The sequence below is a fragment of the Puma concolor genome, chromosome B2 (genome assembly GCF_028749965.1).
Source record: "Puma concolor isolate L17-30 chromosome B2, mPumCon1.1.hap2, whole genome shotgun sequence".
Lineage (NCBI taxonomy): Eukaryota > Metazoa > Chordata > Mammalia > Carnivora > Felidae > Puma > Puma concolor.
This window is the reverse complement of record NC_141671.1, coordinates 127164309-127186681: the sequence shown is the minus strand read 5'-3', so window position 1 is coordinate 127186681 and position 22373 is coordinate 127164309. Positions and strand designations below refer to the sequence as shown.

The 22373-nt window shown below is 41.6% G+C and overlaps 1 protein-coding gene across 11 annotated transcripts in view; it reads right to left on the bottom strand.

Moving 5' to 3' along the window:
• Positions 1 to 22373, bottom strand: part of ECT2L (epithelial cell transforming 2 like) — an 82868-nt gene that overhangs the window by 43303 nt on the left and 17192 nt on the right. For 10 of the 11 annotated variants that reach the window (XM_086708001.1, XM_086708005.1, XM_086707999.1 and 7 more), the window contains 3 exons: positions 4291 to 4453; positions 1227 to 1479; positions 205 to 373 (listed from right to left, as the gene is read on the bottom strand). In XM_086708001.1, coding sequence (XP_086564127.1) covers positions 205 to 373; positions 1227 to 1479; positions 4291 to 4453 — 585 coding nt within the window. The remainder of the gene's footprint in view (positions 1 to 204; positions 374 to 1226; positions 1480 to 4290; positions 4454 to 22373) is intronic. The other variant, XM_086708009.1, reaches the window with a different exon arrangement.

Here is a 22373-nt window from a genome sequence, read left to right as displayed (position 1 = left end):
TTTTGAAAGTTACAGATTTCCCTCTTCAGAGAACATGTTAAAGACCACTGGTCTTGAGGACTAAAGAGTTATTTCTGTTGCTGTTTCGTAGGATAGGAGCCAGATAATTATACAAGCTCCCTGCGTGTTAGCTAAATTATTCTAGAATGAATTCTTGGTATCATGGGATGGTCTTGAGCTTTCAGGAGACGGAGGTTTGCTTACCGCTTGGGCAAAGCTTCTAAGGATGCCAAAACAAGCTGTTTCTCCAAAGCTTCATGTAATCCCACTCGATCCCTCACAGTCTGGGACAGACGTGGCTGGCATTTGGATTTTAACAATCTAGAGCAGCACGTTCCGCTCGCCCAAGGGGGTCGAACTTTAAATAACTCCTCTGAAAAACAAATAGCACCGGCTCAGTTGTTTACTTCAGTTCTTACTTGCTTCTCTCAGCCAAGTCTACCTAGATAAAGGCATCAAAAATCAAGCCGTACCAGGGCACTGCTCCAAATGGCAATACCTGTAGCCCTTTCTACAGACTCTGTTTGGATTTCTTATCGTCTCAGCACTGTGGCTGTGAGTTACCAGTCATGTCAGGTCAAGAGACAAAGCTCAGAGAACCAGCACCCCTTTTCTTGTGAAAACCAGTTAATCAATGTATAGGCATCACGTCCATTTCTGCATTTCTTCTTGGCTTCAAGTAACTTCCCATTTGTTAGGATCTCACCGGGTGTGAGTCAGTGAAAAAAAAAAAAAAAAGATGGCAGAACTCAAATCACTTTTGTCGATGACTATTGTGCACTGTGCAAATCAGAGGGCTTAGCTGAGAGTGGGTCTTATCCCTCCTCCCTTTCCACTTTGCTTTTTTTAATGCCATTCTTCCTGCTTCTGCCTATTTTCATTCCTCCCTCTCTGTCACCAGTCCCAATTCTGCCTGCGTTATTCTTCTCTCTCCCTGTTTTTGGTCTCCTAAACTCCTAAACCCGAGAGTAACCAGAATAATAATGGAGGCACTGATATTTGACTTTCTGTATTTCATCTGAAATCTTTTTTTTCTTATTCATGGACTGGAAATATACGGGGGGTGGGGGGGGGGCGGGGAAGAACTTGTCCTGAACATACTTTAGAGAAAGCCACCCACATGCTATTCCAGAAAGACCTAACTATCCTCCTCTGTGGGAATTTGTGTGTAAATCCATTCGTTTCTACAATAGTTGGATAAGATAGAGTTTTCAAATGCTGCTCACTTTTACGTAGCGCAATTTTCTCCCAAATTATTTTTCGTAGGCGCTTTTCTCTTTGTCTCTCCTGTAGCTCCTCATCTTCTCTTCTGGGTTCATTCAAGGTCCCATACATAGCAGTAGCTTCCCTAGGGATTGGCCAATCTAAGTTGGACACACAAGCAATGTAATGATGCTTCCAAGCACCATACTCATTATCTGTTGGAGTATAGGGCAGAAACCACCCAAACCTAATGCATTTGGGCATCCATAAGCAGTCCTACAGAAAAAGAAATGAGAAAGAGAGTTTGCTGGAAATTTTTAAGGACAGTTTCCTAGTAATAATGTTTCAGGTACACATAACTTCTTTACATTGAGATTTCTGGTGCCGCTGACTTGTCATCTGAATTTGACTCTAACAAACAAGAACCATCCCTGACTCCGTAGAAAAGTAGTCTTTGATGACAATATACGTTACATATGAATATATGTATTAGTCATCTTTGTACACTTGCTCCCATAGCATTTGATTTACCCTAGATTCTGAGGATTTTGAGCAATAGTATATTAGTTTGTTTCAGACCAAACCTTCCACTGGGAACACCTTTGGTTGAACCACATGATCTTGCCAGTATGCAACCAGCTTTGATATATGGGAACAGCAAATTTCACGTGATCTAATTGAGTCAAGTATCTAGACAGAATATTATAAAACAATTCTTTGAAGGCGTATAGAGCTACGAATGCAACGTCTCATGTAACCATGACCCCAGAGAGAAGGGAAACCCAGAGAGGTGACCCCAACATTTGGCATTACTTTTCATTTCAAGGCATCTGGCAGTTCCAAAGGAAAGCTCAGGCTGAGAAGCAAAGCAGAAAGTTATGGCTGAACGACAGGGAAGCTGAAAAGAATTTTAGGTATTCTCACGAGGAGGAGAGGAAACAAAATTAAATTCAGGGCTCACTAAGGGCAAGAGCCTTGGTGATCACGCCAGGCTTTCAGCTGAGATCCTTATCAGCAAGGATAAGGAATTAGACAACTATCACAAAGACTGAAGCCAGCTTTGAAAAATCTCTTTCTCTGACTGGATTTAAGTCATCTATTCCTAGCCTAACCAAATGCCAGAAACAAAAGCAAATTCTCTCTGGAAGAAGATAACCTCATCCAGAGACTCAAATTATTGACTGCAAAAATATCTTATAACCAATATCTGATACTCCATCAAAAGTACCAAGCACACCAAAGGACAAGAATTGTTTGTTTCTCCTTTTGTCTTTCATGATCTGTTATTAAGTAGAGTAAGACCCTCAGGAGAGCCATGCATTGTAATTGTTAGGCACGAACTTAAAAAATAAACAACCCTATAATTAATATGTCTGGGAAATTAAATAGCTAGGTGAGAAATTTTGGTAAAATAATCAGATCAGCATTCTAGAACTGAAAAACATAATAGCAGAAATTTAAAACTCAATGGACCAGTTTAAAAGCAAATTAGAATCCAGCAAGAGAGAGAATTAGTAAACTAAAAAGCCAGAAGAAAGATGCAGGCTGAAACACTGACAGCCAAGAAAGGTGGAAAAGACACATAGAGAACATGAAGCTTGCAGGGCGGGTGAGTCAGTCTAACACATAAGTACTGGAACCGCAGAGGAAAAGGAGAGAAAATGGGGCAGAATATGAAGGGATCGTCTCCGACAGCTTTTCGAAACTGAGAAAAGACACTAAATCTCAGATGCAAAAAAAAAAAAAAAAAATTACTGTAAATCACAAAATAGGAGAAACACACATACACACGCACATTTCTGGGTACCTCCTAAAAAAATTGCATAAGACAGAAGACAAGATGGAGGAAAAAATCATAAAAGCAGCTAAGGAAATAAGGAGCAACAATAAGGGAGCAACAATAAAACTTCCCGCTTCTTCCAAAAAAAATGTGTGTGCGTATGTGTGTAGAAAATTAAAATATTTGACAGTAACATAGAAACTGGGAGGAGGGGAGCAGATGCAGGGTCCGAAGCTTCTGGCTTTATCTCAGAAGTGGTAAAAAAAATAATAATAAAAACAAAAAAACCCACCCTAGAACGAGTGCTGTAATCTCTAATACAACCAGGAGAAAACAGCTAAAGAATTTAAAATTAACAATCTAAAAAATATGGAAGTACTCCAAAAGAAAAAAGAGAAACAAGATATAAAACACAAGGAACAAACAAAAAGTAAATAGTGAAACGGTGGACTTAAGCTTACATATATCAGTATGTACACAAATGTAAACAGAAGAATGACCCCAGCTAAAAGCCAGGGACTGTCAAATGTTAAAAAAACAACTCCCCACAACCACATTCTGTTTCCGAGACATATTCCTTAAATATGAGGACATAGAAAAGTAAAAAGTCAGAAAACAATACATATGCCAACACCTCGCCTGGGTTCTTAAATGCTGTAAACCCAGGACTCAACAGTTGGTTTTGCATGTGGCCTCTCCATGGAAAGCTAGGTATTTTCTGAGATCAGAAGCTCAACACTAGCCCACTCTGGGAAGTTTGTACACGTTAAAGAAGTAAGTTATTGACTTGTATTCAAGTATGTCTGCCATTACATTTCATTAAATCTTTTAAGAAGAAAATGAGACAAGCCAGAGGCAGAGTTAATGGCAGAGGATGTTGGAAATCCAGATTTACATTCTTTAACAGATGTGAGCCAAAGAGGGACCAGATGAGGTTGTGGTTGTACAGCAATTTTCGAGGTGAATGATCATGGATAAAATCATACCATATAATAACCAAAGCTTAACTACAATTTCTCAGGAAAGAAGTGGACTTCTTTAGCCACGGTAAAATGTTTTCTAAATAATTAAATTGAGTATTTGAAGATTCTTAAAATTACACGAATTATTAGAATAGTGTATATCCGCTCACTTACAAAATAAATTATCATATTTAACTTCTCCCCATGTTTGCTCTGAAGGGTAAGTTAATTATGGTTCAAATACTCTCCATTACTGTCTTCAGGGAAGGAAGCTACCCCAGTTGTCTCCTTACAGAACACAGCTGTTATTTGTGCCCTATCGGTAGGAAGTGACAAGTAGTCAACCTGTTCAGTTAAAAACTTCCAGGCCCAGCTGACTTGTGCAGCTGCACACAAATCTTTTGGATTCAGAAAGGAAAAGATATATAGAGAAATGAAGCGCGGTAACACCGTAGAGAAATCCACTTTGGCCATTTGCATCCTTTCCGAAAACCACTCTTGGACAATCCTACAAAGAAAGACACAGAAATTTAGTTCAGAATGCTAGTATCTAAAACCGACCAAAAATCTAGGATACATATTGGTCATTGTTCTTTCTATAATGTTCTAACTATAAAAAAAAAACAAAACAAAACTTAAATCCTAGGTAACACACAGCTAGATTTTTAAAAATACTGTATCTACTTTCACTGATCCATTCTAAAGGTGAGTAATAAAAATACCTAAAATCTACAGGAAAAAGGTCTGAAATAAACATAGTTATTTAAGTTATAAATCTGGATTTTCTGCCTTTTCCTTTACTCCAAATTCAATAAATCAGCAAGTCCTGTCAGCCCTACAAATATGTACCCTCATATCCAACCACTTTCTCTCCACCTCCACTGCTATCACCACTGCAAAGCTCCTCCTTCTCCCTCTTGCACAACTGCAATAACCCCTTCTGATAGGCTCCCCCATTCCACTCCTCTTCCGAGAGCCCATTCTCTACATGGCAGTGGAGGTTTTTTTTTTTTTTTCTAATTTTTTTTTTTTTTTCATTAAGTAACCTCTATGCCCAACGTGGGGCTCAAACTCACAAACCTAAGATCAAGAGTCACATGTTCCAGAGACTGAGCCAGCCAGGCGCCCCCTCAAGTGTTTTTGGTTTTTTTAATGTAAATTAGATAATGTCACTCATGCAAGTAAAACCCTACAGTGACTTCCCGGTGTTATTAGAATAAAACCCTGTAGTTACATCACACTTAGTGGTGAAATATTAATGCCTCCCCCCTAACATAAGAACAAACCAAGAATGTTCACTCTCATTCCTTCAATTTAACAGGCGCCGGAGATCCTAGCCATTTCAACAAGACAGGAAAAAAAGTAACTAGTATACATATTGGAAAGGAAGCAGTAAAACTGTCTCAATTCATGTATGTGGAATCTACAAAACCACTTAAAAACAAGGAATCTGCAAAACAACCATTTAAATTGTCGAACTAGGGGCGCCTGGGTGGCGCAGTCGGGTAAGCGTCCGACTTCAGCCAGGTCACGATCTCGCGGTCCGTGAGTTCGAGCCCCGCGTCGGGCTCTGGGCTGATGGCTCAGAGCCTGGAGCCTGTTTCCGATTCTGTGTCTCCCTCTCTCTCTGCCCCTCGCCCGTTCATGCTCTGTCTCTCTCTGTCCCAAAAATAAATAAACGTTGAAAAAAAAAAAAATTTAAAAAAAAAATAAAATAAATTGTCGAACTAATTAGTATAAAATGGTTGATGATTTTCTTTTATCTTTTTTTTTTAAGTTAATTTCATTGTTTTGAGAGGGACAGAGACACCACAAGTGGGGGAGGGGCAGAGAGAGGGAGACAGAGAATCCCAAGCAGGCTCTGCGCAGTCAGTGAAGGAAATTGTGAGATCGTGACCCGACCCAAAACCAAGAGTCAGATGCTTAACTGAGCCACCCGGGAGCCTCTGATTCTCTTTTATCTTTTTAATGTTTATAGGATCTATAGCAACATTCCCTTTTTCATTCCTGATATTGGCAATTTTCTCTTCTTTTTTTCTTGGTTATTCTTGCCAGGAGTTTATCAATTCAATTACTTTTTTTTTTTTTTTAACAGCTTTTGTTTTCATAAATTTTCTCTCTTCATTTTCTATTTTATTGATGTCAGCTCTTCATCATTTCTTTACTTCTACTTACTTTGGGTGTAATTTGAGTTTCTTTCTAGTTTCTTAAGGTGGAAATTTAGATAGTTAATTTGAATCCTTTTTTTTCTTTTCTGAGGTAGGAATTTAAATGATATATTTTCCTCTAAGCTGTACTTCAGCTGCATCTCAGCCATTTAGATGTGTTGTATTTTCATTGTCACTCAATTTGAAATATTCTAATTTCCCTTGTGTTTTCTTTTTTGACCACATGGTTTTTATAAGTGAGTTAACTTCCAAATAGTTTTGGATTTTCTAGATAAATATTTTTGGGTTTTCTAGGTATTTTATATTTTTTAATCTCAAATTTTATTTTATTTTATTTTTTAAAGGAGTTTCTTTTTTTTTTTTTAATTTTTTTTTTCAACATTTATTTATTTTGGGGACAGAGAGAGACAGAGCATGAACGGGGGAGGGGCAGAGAGAGAGGGAGACACAGAATCGGAAACAGGCTCCAGGCTCCGAGCCATCAGCCCAGAGCCCGACGCGGGGCTCGAACTCACGGACCGCGAGATCGTGACCTGGCTGAAGTCAGACGCTTAACCGACTGCGCCACCCAGGCGCCCCTTTTTTAATCTCAAATTTTATTGCATTGTTGTTAAAACTTATACTTAATTAGATTTTAACAATTCTGAAATGTATTGAGTCTTATTTTTTGGACCAGGAAATTATGTATCTTGGTGAAAGTTATTTTGCTCATAAAAAAACTCATCTATTGGGAAGTTGTTGGCTTTAATTTCCTATAAATATTAGGTCAAGGTGGTTTAGAAGATTGCTCAGTTCTATATTCTCACTGATTTTTTTTGTTTAGTTGTTCTATTATAATTTACTCAGTTTTGTTTTATGTAATTTGAAACTCTATTATTTGGTACATACATATTTATTATTTTATGACTTCATGATGAAGGGATCCTTTTCTCCTTATATAATGTCTCTCTCTGTCTTTCTAGTAACATTCCTCATCTTGAAGTCCATTTTGTCTGATATTAATATTGCCATCCTACTTTTATATACTTAGCATTTATATCCTATCCTTTTACTTTTAACCAATCAGAATCTTTATATTTACAGTGTATCCTTTGTGGTCAGTATACAGTTAGATCTTGTTTTGTTTTTTGTTTTTATTTTTTATTTTTTTTAAATTTTTTTCCAACGTTTATTTTATTTTTGGGACAGAGAGAGACAGAGCATGAACGGGGGAGGGGCAGAGAGAGAGGGAGACACAGAGTCGGAAACAGGCTCCAGGCTCTGAGCCATCAACCCAGAGCCCGATGCGGGGCTCGAACTCACGGACCGCGAGATCGTGACCTGGCTGAAGTCGGACGCTTAACCGACTGCGCCATCCAGGCGCCCCTGTTTTTTGTTTTTAAAGCTCATTTAACCACCACTGCTTTTTATTTGAAGGTTTAGTCCACTTATATTTAATATAATTATTGATATGGTTGAATCCAGGTCTTAATTTTATTTGTTTTTTGCTTTTCCCATTTGTTTTATGAAAATTTATTCCTCCTCTCCTGTCTTGGTTTGAGGTAATAAATTTTTTTGTATTCCATTTCAATTCCTTTATTGACTTTTTAGGATATCTCTTGCATTATGCAATTGAGTTGTTGTTAGCAAGTACAATACGCATCGTTGACATTTCATAGTCTATTTAGAGTGAATATTCATATAAAATTAAAGAACAGTGGATTGGTATAGTTCTTGACATCCTTAAGCTTTGGTCATGATACCACATCTACTTATGTTATAAGCCCCATAATACATTGGTTTTGCTTTAAACAGTCATATGTCTGTAAAATAACTTTAAAATTTTACATTTTCCCACACAATACCATTTCCTGCTTGTACATCCAAGCTTCCATCTGTTATCAATTTCCTTAGCCTGAAGAATTTGTTTCAGCCTTTCTTCACTGGAGGTCTTCTGACAACAAATTTTATCACTCTCTTTTTATATGAAAATGTCTTATTTCACCCTAATGTTTGTAGTACTATTATGACCTGCATTAATCAATTTTTTTTTTTTTTAATTTTTTTTTTCAACGTTTATTTATTTTTGGGACAGAGAGAGACAGAGCATGAACGGGCGAGGGGCAGAGAGAGAGGGAGACACAGAACCGGAAACAGGCTCCAGGCTCCGAGCCACCAGCCCAGAGCCTGACGCGGGGCTCGAACTCACGGACCGCGAGATCGTGACCTGGCCGAAGTCGGACGCTTAACCGACTGCGCCACCCAGGCGCCCCGTCAATTTTAATAATTATCATCTTGTAGCCAGTCTGGTTTCTGCTATATCATCATCTTTCCTTCCTCCTCCTCTGCCTCCTCCTCTTCTTTCTTTTCCTCCTCTCTCCCTCCTCTTCCTGTTTCTTCCTCCCTCACGCCCATCCCATTTTATTTTAAAGCCAGCCTAAAACATTGGGTCACTGCACTCATCTCACCCACATAGATGTGTTATATTGTCATCATCATTCCATTTGAAATATTCTCATTTGTGATTTCTTCTTTGATATTTCTGTGTGCCTTACTAAACAATAGGAGCATTTTTAAAAAACATATACTATAATACCATCATCATGCCTAAACAAATTCAATAAGAATTTTTTTTTTTAACATTTATTTTTGAGAGAGAGAGATGGACCACAAGCAGGAGAGGAGCAGAGAAGGAGCGAGACATAGAATCCAAAGCAGGCTCCAGGCTCTGAGCTGTCAGCACAGAACCCAATGTGGGGCTCGAACCCATGAAACGCGAGATCATGACCTGAGCCGAGGTTGGATGCTTAACTGACTGAGTCACCTAGGTGCCCCTCAACAATAATTTCTTAATGTGATACCTATTTTTAAAAAGTTTATAAAAATATAGCATACATCAAGAACACTTCTTACATTACTCTGTGTGCCACCTAAGCACAAATGGATCTTGAATGAATAAAAAATCTGGGGGCTATGTAGGCCTTAGACCAAAGAGATGTTTTATGGTTCATGAAAGATGCATTGCTGGCCCTGTAGCCACCAATTATTAAAAAAAAAAAAAAAAAAAAAAGAGATACTTAATTCCTAATTGCCCTCTCTGGATATTGGCCATAAACATCTGTTATAATCCCAAGCCACCAAATAGGTCATCATATGTGAATAAGAATCACTAGAACAAGAAAGTTTGGAAGCAATCCAAGGATTAGCAAATGGAAGTCTTCCCTGGAACCCCTAATCTCCTCCAATCTCAGTGAAATTACAGATGTTTGTGACCAATCTCATAGCTGATTGGAAAATTTGGCAATGGAACTCACCAGAACTCTTTTATCTCAAGCCATGGGGACCATGGAACTATTTTTCACTGCTAAGTGGCTACTGCTACCCTGTTACCAGGTCCTATTGGACACAGATTAACTCACTGGAAGACAAATCCTGTCTCTGAATGGATCTCATTCTGCAATGTGTCTTCTCTGACTTTCTGTGACCTTCTCTGAATGCATAGGCTAAATTCCCACAGGGTGGGTCAAGCCCCAGAAAGTTCCAATGTGAAATGAAAACACTATCTCCAATTAGGGACGAGAAAAGAACTTAGTTATCTTCATAAACAAGTTGCTGAAGACCCATGAGACCCAGAGACTGTCTTTATCATTAATTTACCCAAACTGCTTGCCTAACTGGAGCCTCATCTATAATCTTGGGAGAAGGGAAACTTGTATCTTGCAACTGAACACCAATAAATAATACATGTAGAAGGAATTAAGAAGTTAGAAAATGAGCACTTGGCAGCTATCACAGCAATAATTACATCAGATAAGAATCATCAATGGATTCTAAAACCAGTGGGTGAAAGTATGGTGAGGAACAGGGTACTTGCATAGATTCAAATACTTTTAAGTTAATTTAAAATTAATCACTCAAAGTCTTTTTAGTTACTTATTAATTAATAAGTACCAAAGACCTAATAATTAATCATCTTAACCAAGTGATGATAAGTCAACAGAATGAGCAATGGGGCAAATCGACATAGTATGTATGCCCCATGTGATCCGCTGAGAACACAGCGTCACTTCTGTGTTATTCCTGCCAAGAACACATAACCTGAATGTGATCTTAAAGAAGTATCAGCCAATCACAGATTGAAGGTCATTCAACAAAGTAGGTCTGTATTTTTTTTTTTTATGTTTTATTTTATTTTTGAAAGAGAGAGAGACAGAGTGCAAGCAGGGAAGGGGCAGAGAGAGAGGGAGACACAGAATCTGAAGCAGGCTCCAGGCTCTGAGCTGTCAGCACAGAGCCCCACGTGGGGCTCAAACCAATGAACCATGAGATCACGACCTGAGCCGAAGTTGGATGCTTAACCAACTGAGCCACCCAGGTGCCCAAGTAGGTCTGTACTCTTGAAAGTGTTAAGTAATAAAAGACAAGAAAGAACTGAGGAACTGCTCCCCATCAAAGGTGGATATAGAGACGTGAAAACCGAATACAACAGGACCCTGGATTGGATTCTGGGCTGAGAAGGAAAGGACATTGTTGGAACAATCAGGAGTATTCAAATGGAATCTGTGGATTAGACCATAGTACTGTATCAGTGCTGATTTCTTGATATTGGAGGATGCACTTTGATTTTTCAGCAGAATGTCCTGTTTGTTTGTTTGTTTGTTTGTTTTGAAAACACATACTGAGATGCTTAGCTTTAGTGGGGCATCATGTTTGCAACATATTCTCAAATGATTCAGCATAATAAGGTGAAATGGTAAAATGTTAACCATTAAGGAATCCAGGTGAAAAGTATAAAGGAATTATTTGCACAAGTTTTTGCAATTTTTCTATAAGTTAAAAATTATTGCAAAATAAAAAGGTTTTTTGATTTCTGTTTTTAAAGACGAGGCTGCCTACATCATTTGCAAGGTTTAATGATTGCCTATTATGTTGGGTGTTTCTACTCCTCTGGCTTTATCTGAGGCCACTGCTCATTCTTGATCCCTGTCCATGCAGCTTTGTCACAACCTAAGACAAAACAGTGGTTCAAAATGAACCTAATGGTGGGGCGCCTGGATGGGTCAGTCGCTTAAGTGTCCGACTCTTGGTTTCGGCTCAGGTCATGATCTTACAGCTCATGAGTTCAAGCCCCACATCAGCTCCATGCTAATAGTGTGGAGACTGCTTGGGATTTTCTCTCCCTTGCTTTCTGTCTGCCTTTCACCTGCTTGTGCTCTCTCTCTCTCTAAATGGATAAGTAAACTTTAAAATAATTAAAAAGAAAGAAGTAAATAGATAGAGGGATAGAGAGATGGATAAAATGAACATATTGGCATGCCAGTCTGGGGAGTGCGTGCGTGTGTGCACACGCACGTGTGTGTGTGTGTGTGTGTGTGTGTGTGTGTATAAGCAGGAGAGCAAAGGATGGAATTGTGCATGTACTGGCAGCATATCGTATCCACAGATAAAAGTGTCATGAGGGCTCCTCTCATTGTTGAGAGATTAACATTCAAGCCCAATGAGGCAGTGAGGACACCAGGAACAGCTAATCCCCGGGGATCGCTGATCTGAGTCCTCACTGTCCCAGACAGGCTTCACAATCCTTTCACTGGTTCTTGGAGGACAGTATGCTCTCACTTAGAATTATAAAGCAGATCAATAAAATAAGGTGCAAAACAGAAATGTTCTCAGCCTCCTTTTCAAAGACGGGCCTCAGTATCTTGAGTTTTTGTTCCCACCCCCTTCCCACCGCACACCGTCTACTGTTCCATCCCAGCCAAGCAAAGGAGAAGAACTGAATCTGAGTTACTGTTTATTTATTTATCATTTTTTTTAAGTTTATTTATTTTGAGAGAGCAAGTGGGAGGGGCAGAGAGAGAGGAGGCGTGAGAGAGAATCTCAAGCTGATCATGCAGAGCCTGACATGAGGCTTGATCTCATGAACCATGAGATCATGACCTGGGCCAGAATCAAGAGTCAGATGCTTAACCAACTGAGCCATCCAGGTATCCCAAAATATTTTCTTTCTTTTTTCTTCTTTTTTTAAAATGTTTTATTTTATTTTTGAGTGAGAGAGAGCGGCGGGGGGGGGGGGTGAGCAGGGGGATGGGAACAGAGGATCTGAAGCAGGCTTCATGCTAACAGCAGAGAGCCTGATGCGTTGCTCAAATCAAACTCACGAAACTTGAGGTCATAACCTGAGCCACCCAGGTGCCCCCAAAAGATTTTATTTTTAAGCAATCTCTATAACCAGCACGGGGCCCGAACTCACAACCCCGACATCAAGAGTCATACACTTCACTGACTGAGCCAGCAAGGCACCCCAAGGATCTGAGTTACTTTTTAAAGCGGACCTCACTTATACATGTTTTACATTTGTTCGTAGCAAGCACTGCTACAAGGACACATTCAAGTATAATGAATCTTAAGCAAGAAAAAAGGAAAATGCTTCAGCCACATAAAAAGAAGAAAAAAAAAATCAGTACCCAAGCAGCAGAGCTAGGGTAGTTTGTGGTAATGACATCGTGGCTCATTGCATTTTAGTTAATGTTGCAAAGTAAGAAATCCGTGAAGAGAAATAACAACATGTAAAGAGACAATGAACAAAATGTGCTTTGCTCCTTTATTGTGACAAGGATATCTTCATTTAAATAATTCATGACACTACTTTGCCGTGTGCTACTGAATGTACAATGTGTACTTTGCAAAAATAACAAGGCTTAGTAATACGGAACTTGAATCTAATTCTCAGCTCTTAAATTTCTGATAAGAAGGAGAAAGAAGCGGCCCAAACTGCGATGAAAACCACTGAGAGGACAGCTTGCAGCGGTGGCCTGGAGAGGGGAAGTCACGTTGGCAGAGGTCCCTGCTTTCTTGCTTCCCGGGCAGTACCCTGGAGTCTCGACTGGTGGCTTTACCACCACTTTATGGCACGGCCAGGGTCTGGATTAGGTGGGCTTCCACAACGGATGCCAGGGTCACACAGAATAATGATTAGGTTTGGGGAATAAAGGGAGGGGAGAACGTATGCCGAAGTCTTCTGTGAATGAGAGAACAAAGCTGGGTGTGGAAAAAGTGATAAGGAAGGGTGACTGAAGAGTTTAAAATCTTTTTAGATTTTAAAATTGGGGCGCCTGGGTGGCTCAGTCGGTTAAGTGTCTGACTCTTGATTTTGGCTCAGGTCCTGTCTCGCAGTTTGTGAGTTCGAGCCCCACATTGGGCTCTGTACTGTCGGTACGGATTGGGATTCTCTCTTTCTCCCTGTGGCTCTGCCCCTCCCCTGCTCGCTCTCTCTGTCTCTCAGAAATAAATAAACTTAAAAAAAAATTTTTTTAAGATTTTAAAATAGTTTGTCTATGCTGATTCATAGCTACATGGAGGCACATAAGCATAAAAAATTAGGTTATCTCTGGGTGGGGGGATTCTGGGTAATTTTCCTCTTTTTGCCTACTCACGTGTTCCAGTGCTTCTACAAAAGCCTGGAATTACTACTGAAGAGATAAAGAAGGCCCCAGGCTTCCACACAGGTGGTCCCTACCAAGTGGAACACTCATTCTCCTAGTCTTTGCTTGTCTAGCCTCCTACGTATCCTTCAGACTCCAGCCTAAATGTCAGATCCTCAGGGGAAGGCTGTCCTGATCCCCTGGACCCGCTGAGGTCTCCTTACTTTTCCTTTGCTACTGAGCACGGTCGGAGCTATTTATCTGATATCCGGGGGGGCTGGTCAAGCCTGCTTGGGAAATAAAGGAGAATGCATGTACACAGACTTCTCATTGTTATCAAAGTGCAGTACGACCTTCCATGTATGATACATACGGTATAACTTGTGGCCAGTGAAGCAATATGGTGCTGGGGAAGGAGCAAGAAAGTGTACCTGGAACTAGCATGGCGGGTCTAAGTTATGTGGCTGGTGGGAAGCCATTTTTCGCAACAATGTTGGTGACCATGTAAGGTAATGGCAGTGAAATTTTAGGGTGATATTTCTGGGGTGCTGACAGAATCCCCCCACCTCCCCAACAGGCTGACCATTCCTGCTGCCCACATCCTTGCCTGTCGGAGGAGGCTCCTGCCGCTCACAGAGCACTCCCCCCTCAATGTCATCTCCTGTCCTCTGCTGAAACCTGTATCCTTTACACTTGATGTGCACTATAATGTAATCTAAGCATGGTTTTTGTGTTTCCGTTCCTGCTGACCCTCAAACTCCATCCATTTTGGGGCTCATTCACTATTGAAAGTCTTTCTCTTCCACTGCACCTCAAGCCGCAAGGAAGAAGGCATGGTGTTTGTCTTGTTTGCTGCTATGCCCCCAGCACTTGGTATGGTGCTTCTGACTTGGCAGGGGCTGAGAAAACACGTGTAAGTTAGAATAAGGAATGAAAAAAATAATAAAAATAGAAAAGCACTACTTGTATTAACTTCCTGTTCATTATAACAATTACTGCTGACTTAACTGGCCTAGAGAGGTGCAAATGTATGTTCTCAGAGTTCCGGAGGTCAGAAGTCTGAAATCAGTTTCACTGGGCTCCAGTCAAGGTGCTGCCAGGGCTGACCCCCTCTGGAGGCTCGGAGGGGATAATCTGTCCCCTTGTCCCTTTCGCGTTCTAGAAGTGGCCGGCCTTCCTTGGCTCGTGGCCGCTTCTCGAAGCACAGCATTGTCACACGTCTCCATCTCTCCCACTGCTTCTGGCATGACATTGTCTGTCGGGCCTCTTGCCTCCCTTTTAAGGACGATTGTGATTACGTTGAGCCCCGATCACGCAGGATAACCTCCCCACCTCAACATCCTTCATCACATCTGCAAACTGCCTTTGCCCCATCACGTAACATCCACGAGTTCCAGGGTGAGGGTGTGGACATACTTGGAGGCCACTATTCAGTCTGCCACATTGCTCTAACTTCTGAAACACGGAAAACACTCCAAAATATTTGTGCTGGTGCTACATTGCGCTCTCGGATATCCGGTGAGAGGCAGGGACATCCCCTTGTCCTGAAATAGGACATATTTTCTTCTACTAAAATATGAACTTCAGAGGGCAGGAATGTTTTACACTCTGCTTAGTGTTGAATCCCGGGCACCCAGAGTTGTGTTTGGCACATGGTAGGCATTCAGTAAATAATTGTTGAATGCTGGATGAAGAGACAGCATTCTTCCGACACCCATCATTTACTTCCCCTTCTTCCGGTAAAATAACTTCAGTTTCTATAGGGTGATCCATGTGGTTCTGTAGAAGCCCATTCCATCCCTGGCTCCAAAATGCATATGAATAAAGGCTAATTCCATTTATTTGGGTCAATCTCCTGGCCACAGCAACTGGCAAAAGTAGGCATGGACCTATGCTAGTCCAAGCAGAGTGAAGCTCAAACAAAGAAATTATTTTTATGTCCATTCACAACGGAGGAAACTTCATAATGAAGCCAGGACTGCCAAAGGCAGAGCTGAAGAGCAGAAAGAATCAAGTCACTGGTTTTATTACTGAACCTCTGAATTGAGCTTCAACTGCAGCCAAACCTACTCCGATTTTTTCGATTATAGGAGAGGGAAATATTTCCTTTATTACTAGTGTCAAGTTTGGGGGTTACTCACAACGAAACATTCGAAACCCACGAAGCAGCAGTGCCGGGGAAAGATGAAAAAGGCATCTAGAGAACCCGAACAGATCATTCTGTTTCGTTGGGAATAGAAGGAACGGGGTACTCGTGCATCCTGCGTCCCTGCCTCTGAGGAAGAGTGGACTCTTGGGGCCATCAGGTCACCCTTGGCTGTGCGCCACAGCACTCTGGGAATGGAGTCAATACTGCTTCCTCGGCCCCATCCCCGCGTGTTGAGCCAAAATCTCCACGGATGGGGTTCAGAGTCTGTTTTTACAAACTCCAAGTGACCCTATGGGCCCAGCCCTTCTCAGCATCCGGGAATTTGACTTCCCAGTAGCAGCAGATCCCGGGGCTCGTGTCAAGCCGAGTACAAAGCACTGGGTGTGTGTAGGGCGGTCTTAGGAGGAGGTGGAACTCCTTTTGGAGGCCCTGAGCTCATGAAGTTCTGAGACCTGCATGGGAATCTAATTGGCTCTCTCCCATGTGTAAAGAGCGTCAGTTGAGCTTTCGATGCATTTTGTTTTTCTAAAGGTAGCTGGTTCACAGCTAAATTCTGGAGGGTTGATATGACCAGAGAAGGGACAACTGGATAAATGGATCATTATGGGCCATATTAAACCTATTTATCTTCCTTTCACTTAAGCAATAAGGAAAATCAGGGCAGCTCCAGGGTTAGTGAATTCAAGGACTCAATGAGGTCATCAAAGGCCAGAATCTTCCATATTTTCACTTTGCCTCCTCAGTAGTTTGCTTTGGTCCTTAGGCTCATTCCCTGAGGTGATTTCCGAGTGACTAACAAAGTGAGTGATTATCCTCACACAACAGGAACCACAGATGGAAAGGGCGTGTCCCTTCCTCAAGCCCCTATTTAAGTCCCTTTGAGAGCTAAGAAAACTCTTCCAGAAGCTCTCCAGCAGCCACTCGCCATGTGTCCTCAGGCAGAATTAGTGTCTACATGCCCTTTTGTAATCCAGACGCCACCAAGGGGGTGGAATCATCGTGAACCTGTCCAAGCCTGACTCACCCTTGGTGGGGCAGGGTGACAAGCCACCTCTGAAACACATAATGCCTGGGGAGAAGGGCCTCTGTCAGGAATATGGAGAAGAAACAGGCAATGGTGATGGCACGCGGGTAATCAACAGTGTCTGGCCCACTAAACAGGCACCAAAGAAAGAAAACATCTATGTAGCTGCCCAGGCGTCTGATCTACCCAACCTTTACGGGTTGCCCCTTTGGTTCAGAGTTCTTACTTGTCTCTGTCCTTGCTCCCCTCTATACTTGAGATCTGACTACAGGTATTTCTTAAAGGGGTAAATGTGGTTTTAATATCTGGTAATATAACTCTTACTCCTTTTTTCCTTTATATTTATGCTTTTCTTAACTGTTGGTATCCATTTTCTTTAAGTTTTATTTCTTTATTTTGAGAGAGAGCATGCGCATGTGAGCTGGGGAGGAGTAGAGAGAGAGAGAGAGAGAGACAGACAGGAAATCTCAAGCAGGTTCCCCACTGTCTCTGCAGAGCCTGACACGGGGCTCAGTCCCACGAACCCTGACATCATGACCTGAGCTGAAATCAACAGTCAGACACTTAACTGACTGAGCCACCCAGGCGCCCCTGTCACTATCCGTTTTATTTTCTGGATTCGCTTTAGAATCAGTTTCTCGAGGTCCATAAGAATATCCTATTTGGGAATTTGCACTAGGACTGACCTGAACTTTAAGACTAATTTCAAGACAATGGGCATCTTTAAACATGGCACATCTTCTTCTCAGGTTTTGTTTTTAACTGTCCTTTAACACAAGTTTATAATTTCCTGCCCAAGGGTCTTGCACTTACTGTTTCAGTTTTATGCAACAGAGGAAGGGAAGCTGAGCTAAGAGAAGGCAGTGGGGGTGGGGGAAGTAGGGGGGGCAGGCAGGCAGGCCCCACGGCCTGGGTGACATTGTTTGAATCCAAGGATCTCTCCCGGCCTGAAGCTAGACCAATCTTAAGTCAAGGCATTCCCATTTCTTCTGAAGCTGGTTTGAATTCCATTTCTGTTATTTGCACCTGAAAGCATTCTAACCATGACATCAAAAGAATACACCGGGAGAACAGGAGGAAAGATGACAAACATCCACTGAATGCTTACTGTGCACTTGGGGTTTTCTTCTTCTGTTCCTAAGACCTGCTAGCCTACTTAGGCCTCGTGTGCAGCCACCTCTATGCTTACTCTGCCGTAACCCTCCTGGACATTTCCTAAACAGATTCTTCAATACAGAACAGAGACAAATGTTCTCTTAAAACGTTTCTCCATTTTCCTATGATTTATCTGGGAATTTCACTCCCCCTACACAGAAGTAATAAGATTCTTGGTAGCTGTGGAAGCTAGTATCATGTGCCTTATAAATGGCTGGTAGCGTTAATTATCAGGGCTGCGGCATTTGGGAAATTGTGCAATGAACGACTTCAGGAGGTGCCATTAACACAGATGACAGTGTGAAACAGCACCCCCGGAGTTGTGTGACATGCCACCCTTGGGTATTATTACTGTGCATAATTCCTTCTGGAATTATTTTATAGGAGTCTTGAGTTAATTCAATAGTGAAAAGTCTTGAGCGAAGCAAAGTGTTAGTAATCGCCCATACTTGAGAACTTGGAATATCTTGAAAAGTTCCTTCCTCCCAGGGAGCTAGCAAATGAAAAAGTTGTTCTGATCATTTTTTTGCTATTCTTGTAATTAGGAGTGTTTAGGATCTCTTCATTCAGCAAGCATTTACCCAGTGGCTGCTGTGTACCTAGTATTGTTCTCAGTGTTAGGGACACAGAGAGTCACCAGAAAAAGTTCTTGCCCTCACAGAGCTACAGTCTAGTGGAGGGGACACACAGTAAGTAAGCAAGTACTGTATATAACATAATGTCAGGTGGTGCTAAGTGGTGTAAAGACAAGTTAAACCTTTTAAAGTGTGGCACCACCAGAGAAGAGTGGTACCACTTACAAAATGGGAAGTGAGAATTTCAAGCGCACAGGCTTTGCCTAGCATAAGCCAATGACCTTCCCACCATCCACTCTCCCTCTGTCCCCATCCCCACCCAATAAAACTCAAGGGTTTTCCTTCTTAGCTTCATCCACTTCTAAAAACTGCCCCAGTGACAAATGATGGTCATCCATGACCATGTGATCTATGTGAAAGGACGGGAGCATGTCCAAAACCTGGGGCTGAGGAGAGAGAAGACTCAGGAGGAACCAGATTTCCAGACTCGTCTTGGATATTTAGAAACCCAGTGGGCCTTTGAATATGCTCTCTGCTACCTCCACACAGAAACAGTCTCCTTTCAAATGGGTGCTCAGGAACTCAGAGTGATGGGGCTGTTCTGAATTCAAATTTAACTTAGATGCATCGTCTCTGGGAAATGCATACACCAGATTTCCTCACAGTTCACAGATGGGATAGACATCCTGGCCTGAGCTCTCCCACGGGCCGCTTGGAAAGAGGGGGTGGGTGCAGGGAGGTGAGTGTGGGGGGTATTCTCTCTTCACTGTACATTTTTCTGGACCACCCCATTTCTGGTCGGCTGTGATGGACACACAGGATGAGAGTGAATCCTTCGCTGTTCATGTCCTCCCTCTCCACCCACACACACATGCACACACACAGAAGAAGACAGTCCATCTGTGTCTTGGGATTGCACTTGCGTGAATGTCGCCCCAAGGACCCACCGGGGAAAGCTACAGGTTTGAACAGCTCCAGCCCTGGAATGAAAGGCCTTTGTGTGGGGCGTTGCCTGCTGCTGAGTCGGGGCAATTAGAAACCGGTCCCACCAGTGTGGCTAGGAGACCAGAGGCAAACTTCTCATGGGATTCTTTGAGGGACAGACGCAAACAGCCCAGTGTCCTTTTGGGAGTCGTAGGAAAAGTCAGCCTAATCGAGCAGCAGGGGGATGACATTAACGGAAGCTTTTAGACACGTGGTCATATAAGCATAATATACTGGGGGAAATGCCATGATAGAGGTTTGTAAACATTGCTGGGGGTGGAAGATGTGCAGGAAAGGTCCCAGGAGAGGGGCCACTAGAGTTGAGGTGAGGAAGCACTTGCCAGAGTGATGGTTTAAGAAGCTTTGAAAAATGTCTTAAATATCATGAAACTCCATTTAAGAAATCTTCTTAAGGGGCACCTGGGTGGATCAGTCAGTTAAGCTTCATCTGGCATTGGCTCAGGTCATGATCTCACGGTGGTTTGTGGGTTCAAGCCCCGCGTCAGGCTTTGTGCTGACAGCCCAGAGCCTGGATCCTGCTTCGGATTCTGTGTTCTCCTCTCTCTCTGTCCCTCCCCTGCTCGCACTCTGTCTTGCTCTCTCTCAAATATAAATACAAACATTAAAAGAAATCTTCTTAAATCTGAACAATGTGGAATATAGTTCAGCACAGAAAAGAAAAATCTTACCTCACTGAGATTAAGAAAAAACTTTCAAAGAAAATTGTGACAACCCAGTTCCACCCTATACCACAATATCCTATTTAATACCTTTATAACTGTGACTGCTTCCATTAAGACAAAATTATTCAGAAATTATAAAACAAAACATCTAAACAATGGCTCCTCTGCCTTGAAAATGGGGTTTGTACCAATACAGCCCAGTTTACATATAAATACTTCAGACATTCAAGCAATGCTAAATTCTCTCATGCATCCATAAGCTTATTCAGTGGTGGGGGAACAGGGACTATAAGAATAAATAGGGTTCAAAAGAAATGTTTAACAACCAAAAGTTGATTGCACTGTCACTATTTGACCCAGCAGTTCCATTTCTAGGTAGAGACCTAAAAGAAATAAAGACATCCATCTAGAAAAGCCTGCACACAGATGTTCTTAGCATTATTCACAATCGCCAAAATGTGGAAACAACACAAATGTCCATCAACTTAGGAATGGGTAAATAAAATATGGACTATCCATCCATGGAATATTATTTGACGACAAAAAGGAAAGAAGTACTGATATTTGCTACAAAATGGATGACCCTTGGGAACATTGGCTGAACAAAGAAAATCATGGGCCCCAAATGGTGTCACTTAGACTGAGTTGCCAGACCGCGGCTTAATACCCAATAATTGCAGTTTCAGCCTCCCCCAGAAATGGGGCTTTAACCGGTCAGTCAGGAAAATTTTTCTTCCCATCTGCACCAACAAGTCTGGTACACGGTCTCTATCCCCCGAAGAAAGATGAGGCAATCTACGTGATAAGACCTGTTGCTTTTTCTTTCCCCTAGCAAACAGCCTTGTTTGGAACAATCCTTTTCTTTTGCTAATAGCTTTCTTACCCCCACCCTCCAACCATAAAAGCTTTCCTTCCATTTTATTTTGTACAACTCCTCTCAGAGTCCAGCTCCACTTGCTAAATGGGTGCCGCCCATTTACTTGGTTGCATTTGTTATTTAACAACAATACAAGAACAGAGCCAGTCACAGAAGACCACGTGTTGTAAGACTGTATTTATATGAAAAGTACAGAAAAGGCAATTTATAGAAACAGAAAGTAGATTTCACGGTTGCCCAGTGCTGGGGGTGGAGATGGAAAGTTACTGCTAATGGGTAGGAAGTTTCTTTCGGGGGTGTTGAAAATGCCCTAAACTTAGATTGTGGTAGTGTTTACACAACTCTGTGAATATACTAAAACCACTGACTTGTACCTTTTGAATGATGACTTTTATTGCACGTGAATTCTATATCAATAAAGATGTCTAAAAGAAAGTTGATTGCGCTGACTTGAAAAACTAAAATGAATTGGGCTTTTACATTTGATTAAAATCAAACATAACTCGAATCGGATTAGACTATGAGCAAATAGTTTCTGTAGATGTTAGCAGGAGAGGAGACATGGCTGACCCAAAGAGAGAGGAAGAAAGACTTAATCCAGGGGCACCTGGGTGGCTCATTTGGTTGAGCATCTGACTCTTGATTTCACCTCAGATTGTGATCACAGGGTCACGTGGGTTTGAGTTTTGCATTGATTCTCTCTCTCTCTCTCTCTCTCCCTTCCGCCCTTCTCCCCTGCTTGCTCACACTCTCTCACTGAAATAAATTAAAAAAAAAATAATCTAAATTTTGGGGAATAAACTAATTGATGTTCAGCAACAAAACCACCACTACAAATTAAAGATGGGTTCAGGATGCCAAATCTAGAGACCAGAAGTTGACATACAACTTCCCCTTAAAAGCAGCAGCCCAGAATACGTAATAATAGCTTCATATGAAACTATGAAACCTACACAGCTCTCTGCAGAAATGCAGCTACTATGAAACAAGGCAAAGTAATTCCACTGAGCAGATTAGTCCCATATCCTGATGCCATAGTAAAAACTCAGGTACCAGACAAAGGCTACGACTTCCAGTGACAAAATGTCAGGCCTAATGTTAATGAGCCTCAAAATATACCACAAGATCTCTATTGACCTCCAGTGGTTACAGCTAAAATTGCGTGGTTTATGATACATGAGAAGAGAACATGATGTACCACAAGCAATTTTGGATTTGGGGTTTGGTCTGTTATTTTATCTTGAAAGCTATAAAGTTGGACTAAAAGGAAACCCAGCTGATGACTCCCATAAAAAGTTCCTTCCCTGATTTTTAAGCATTGACTAAAGAGCTTATTTTTCTGTGGACTGTTTTTGCAGCCTTTTTCAACACAGCCAGGAAGGTGCTTGCCTCCCTCCGGTGACTTGGTGACTC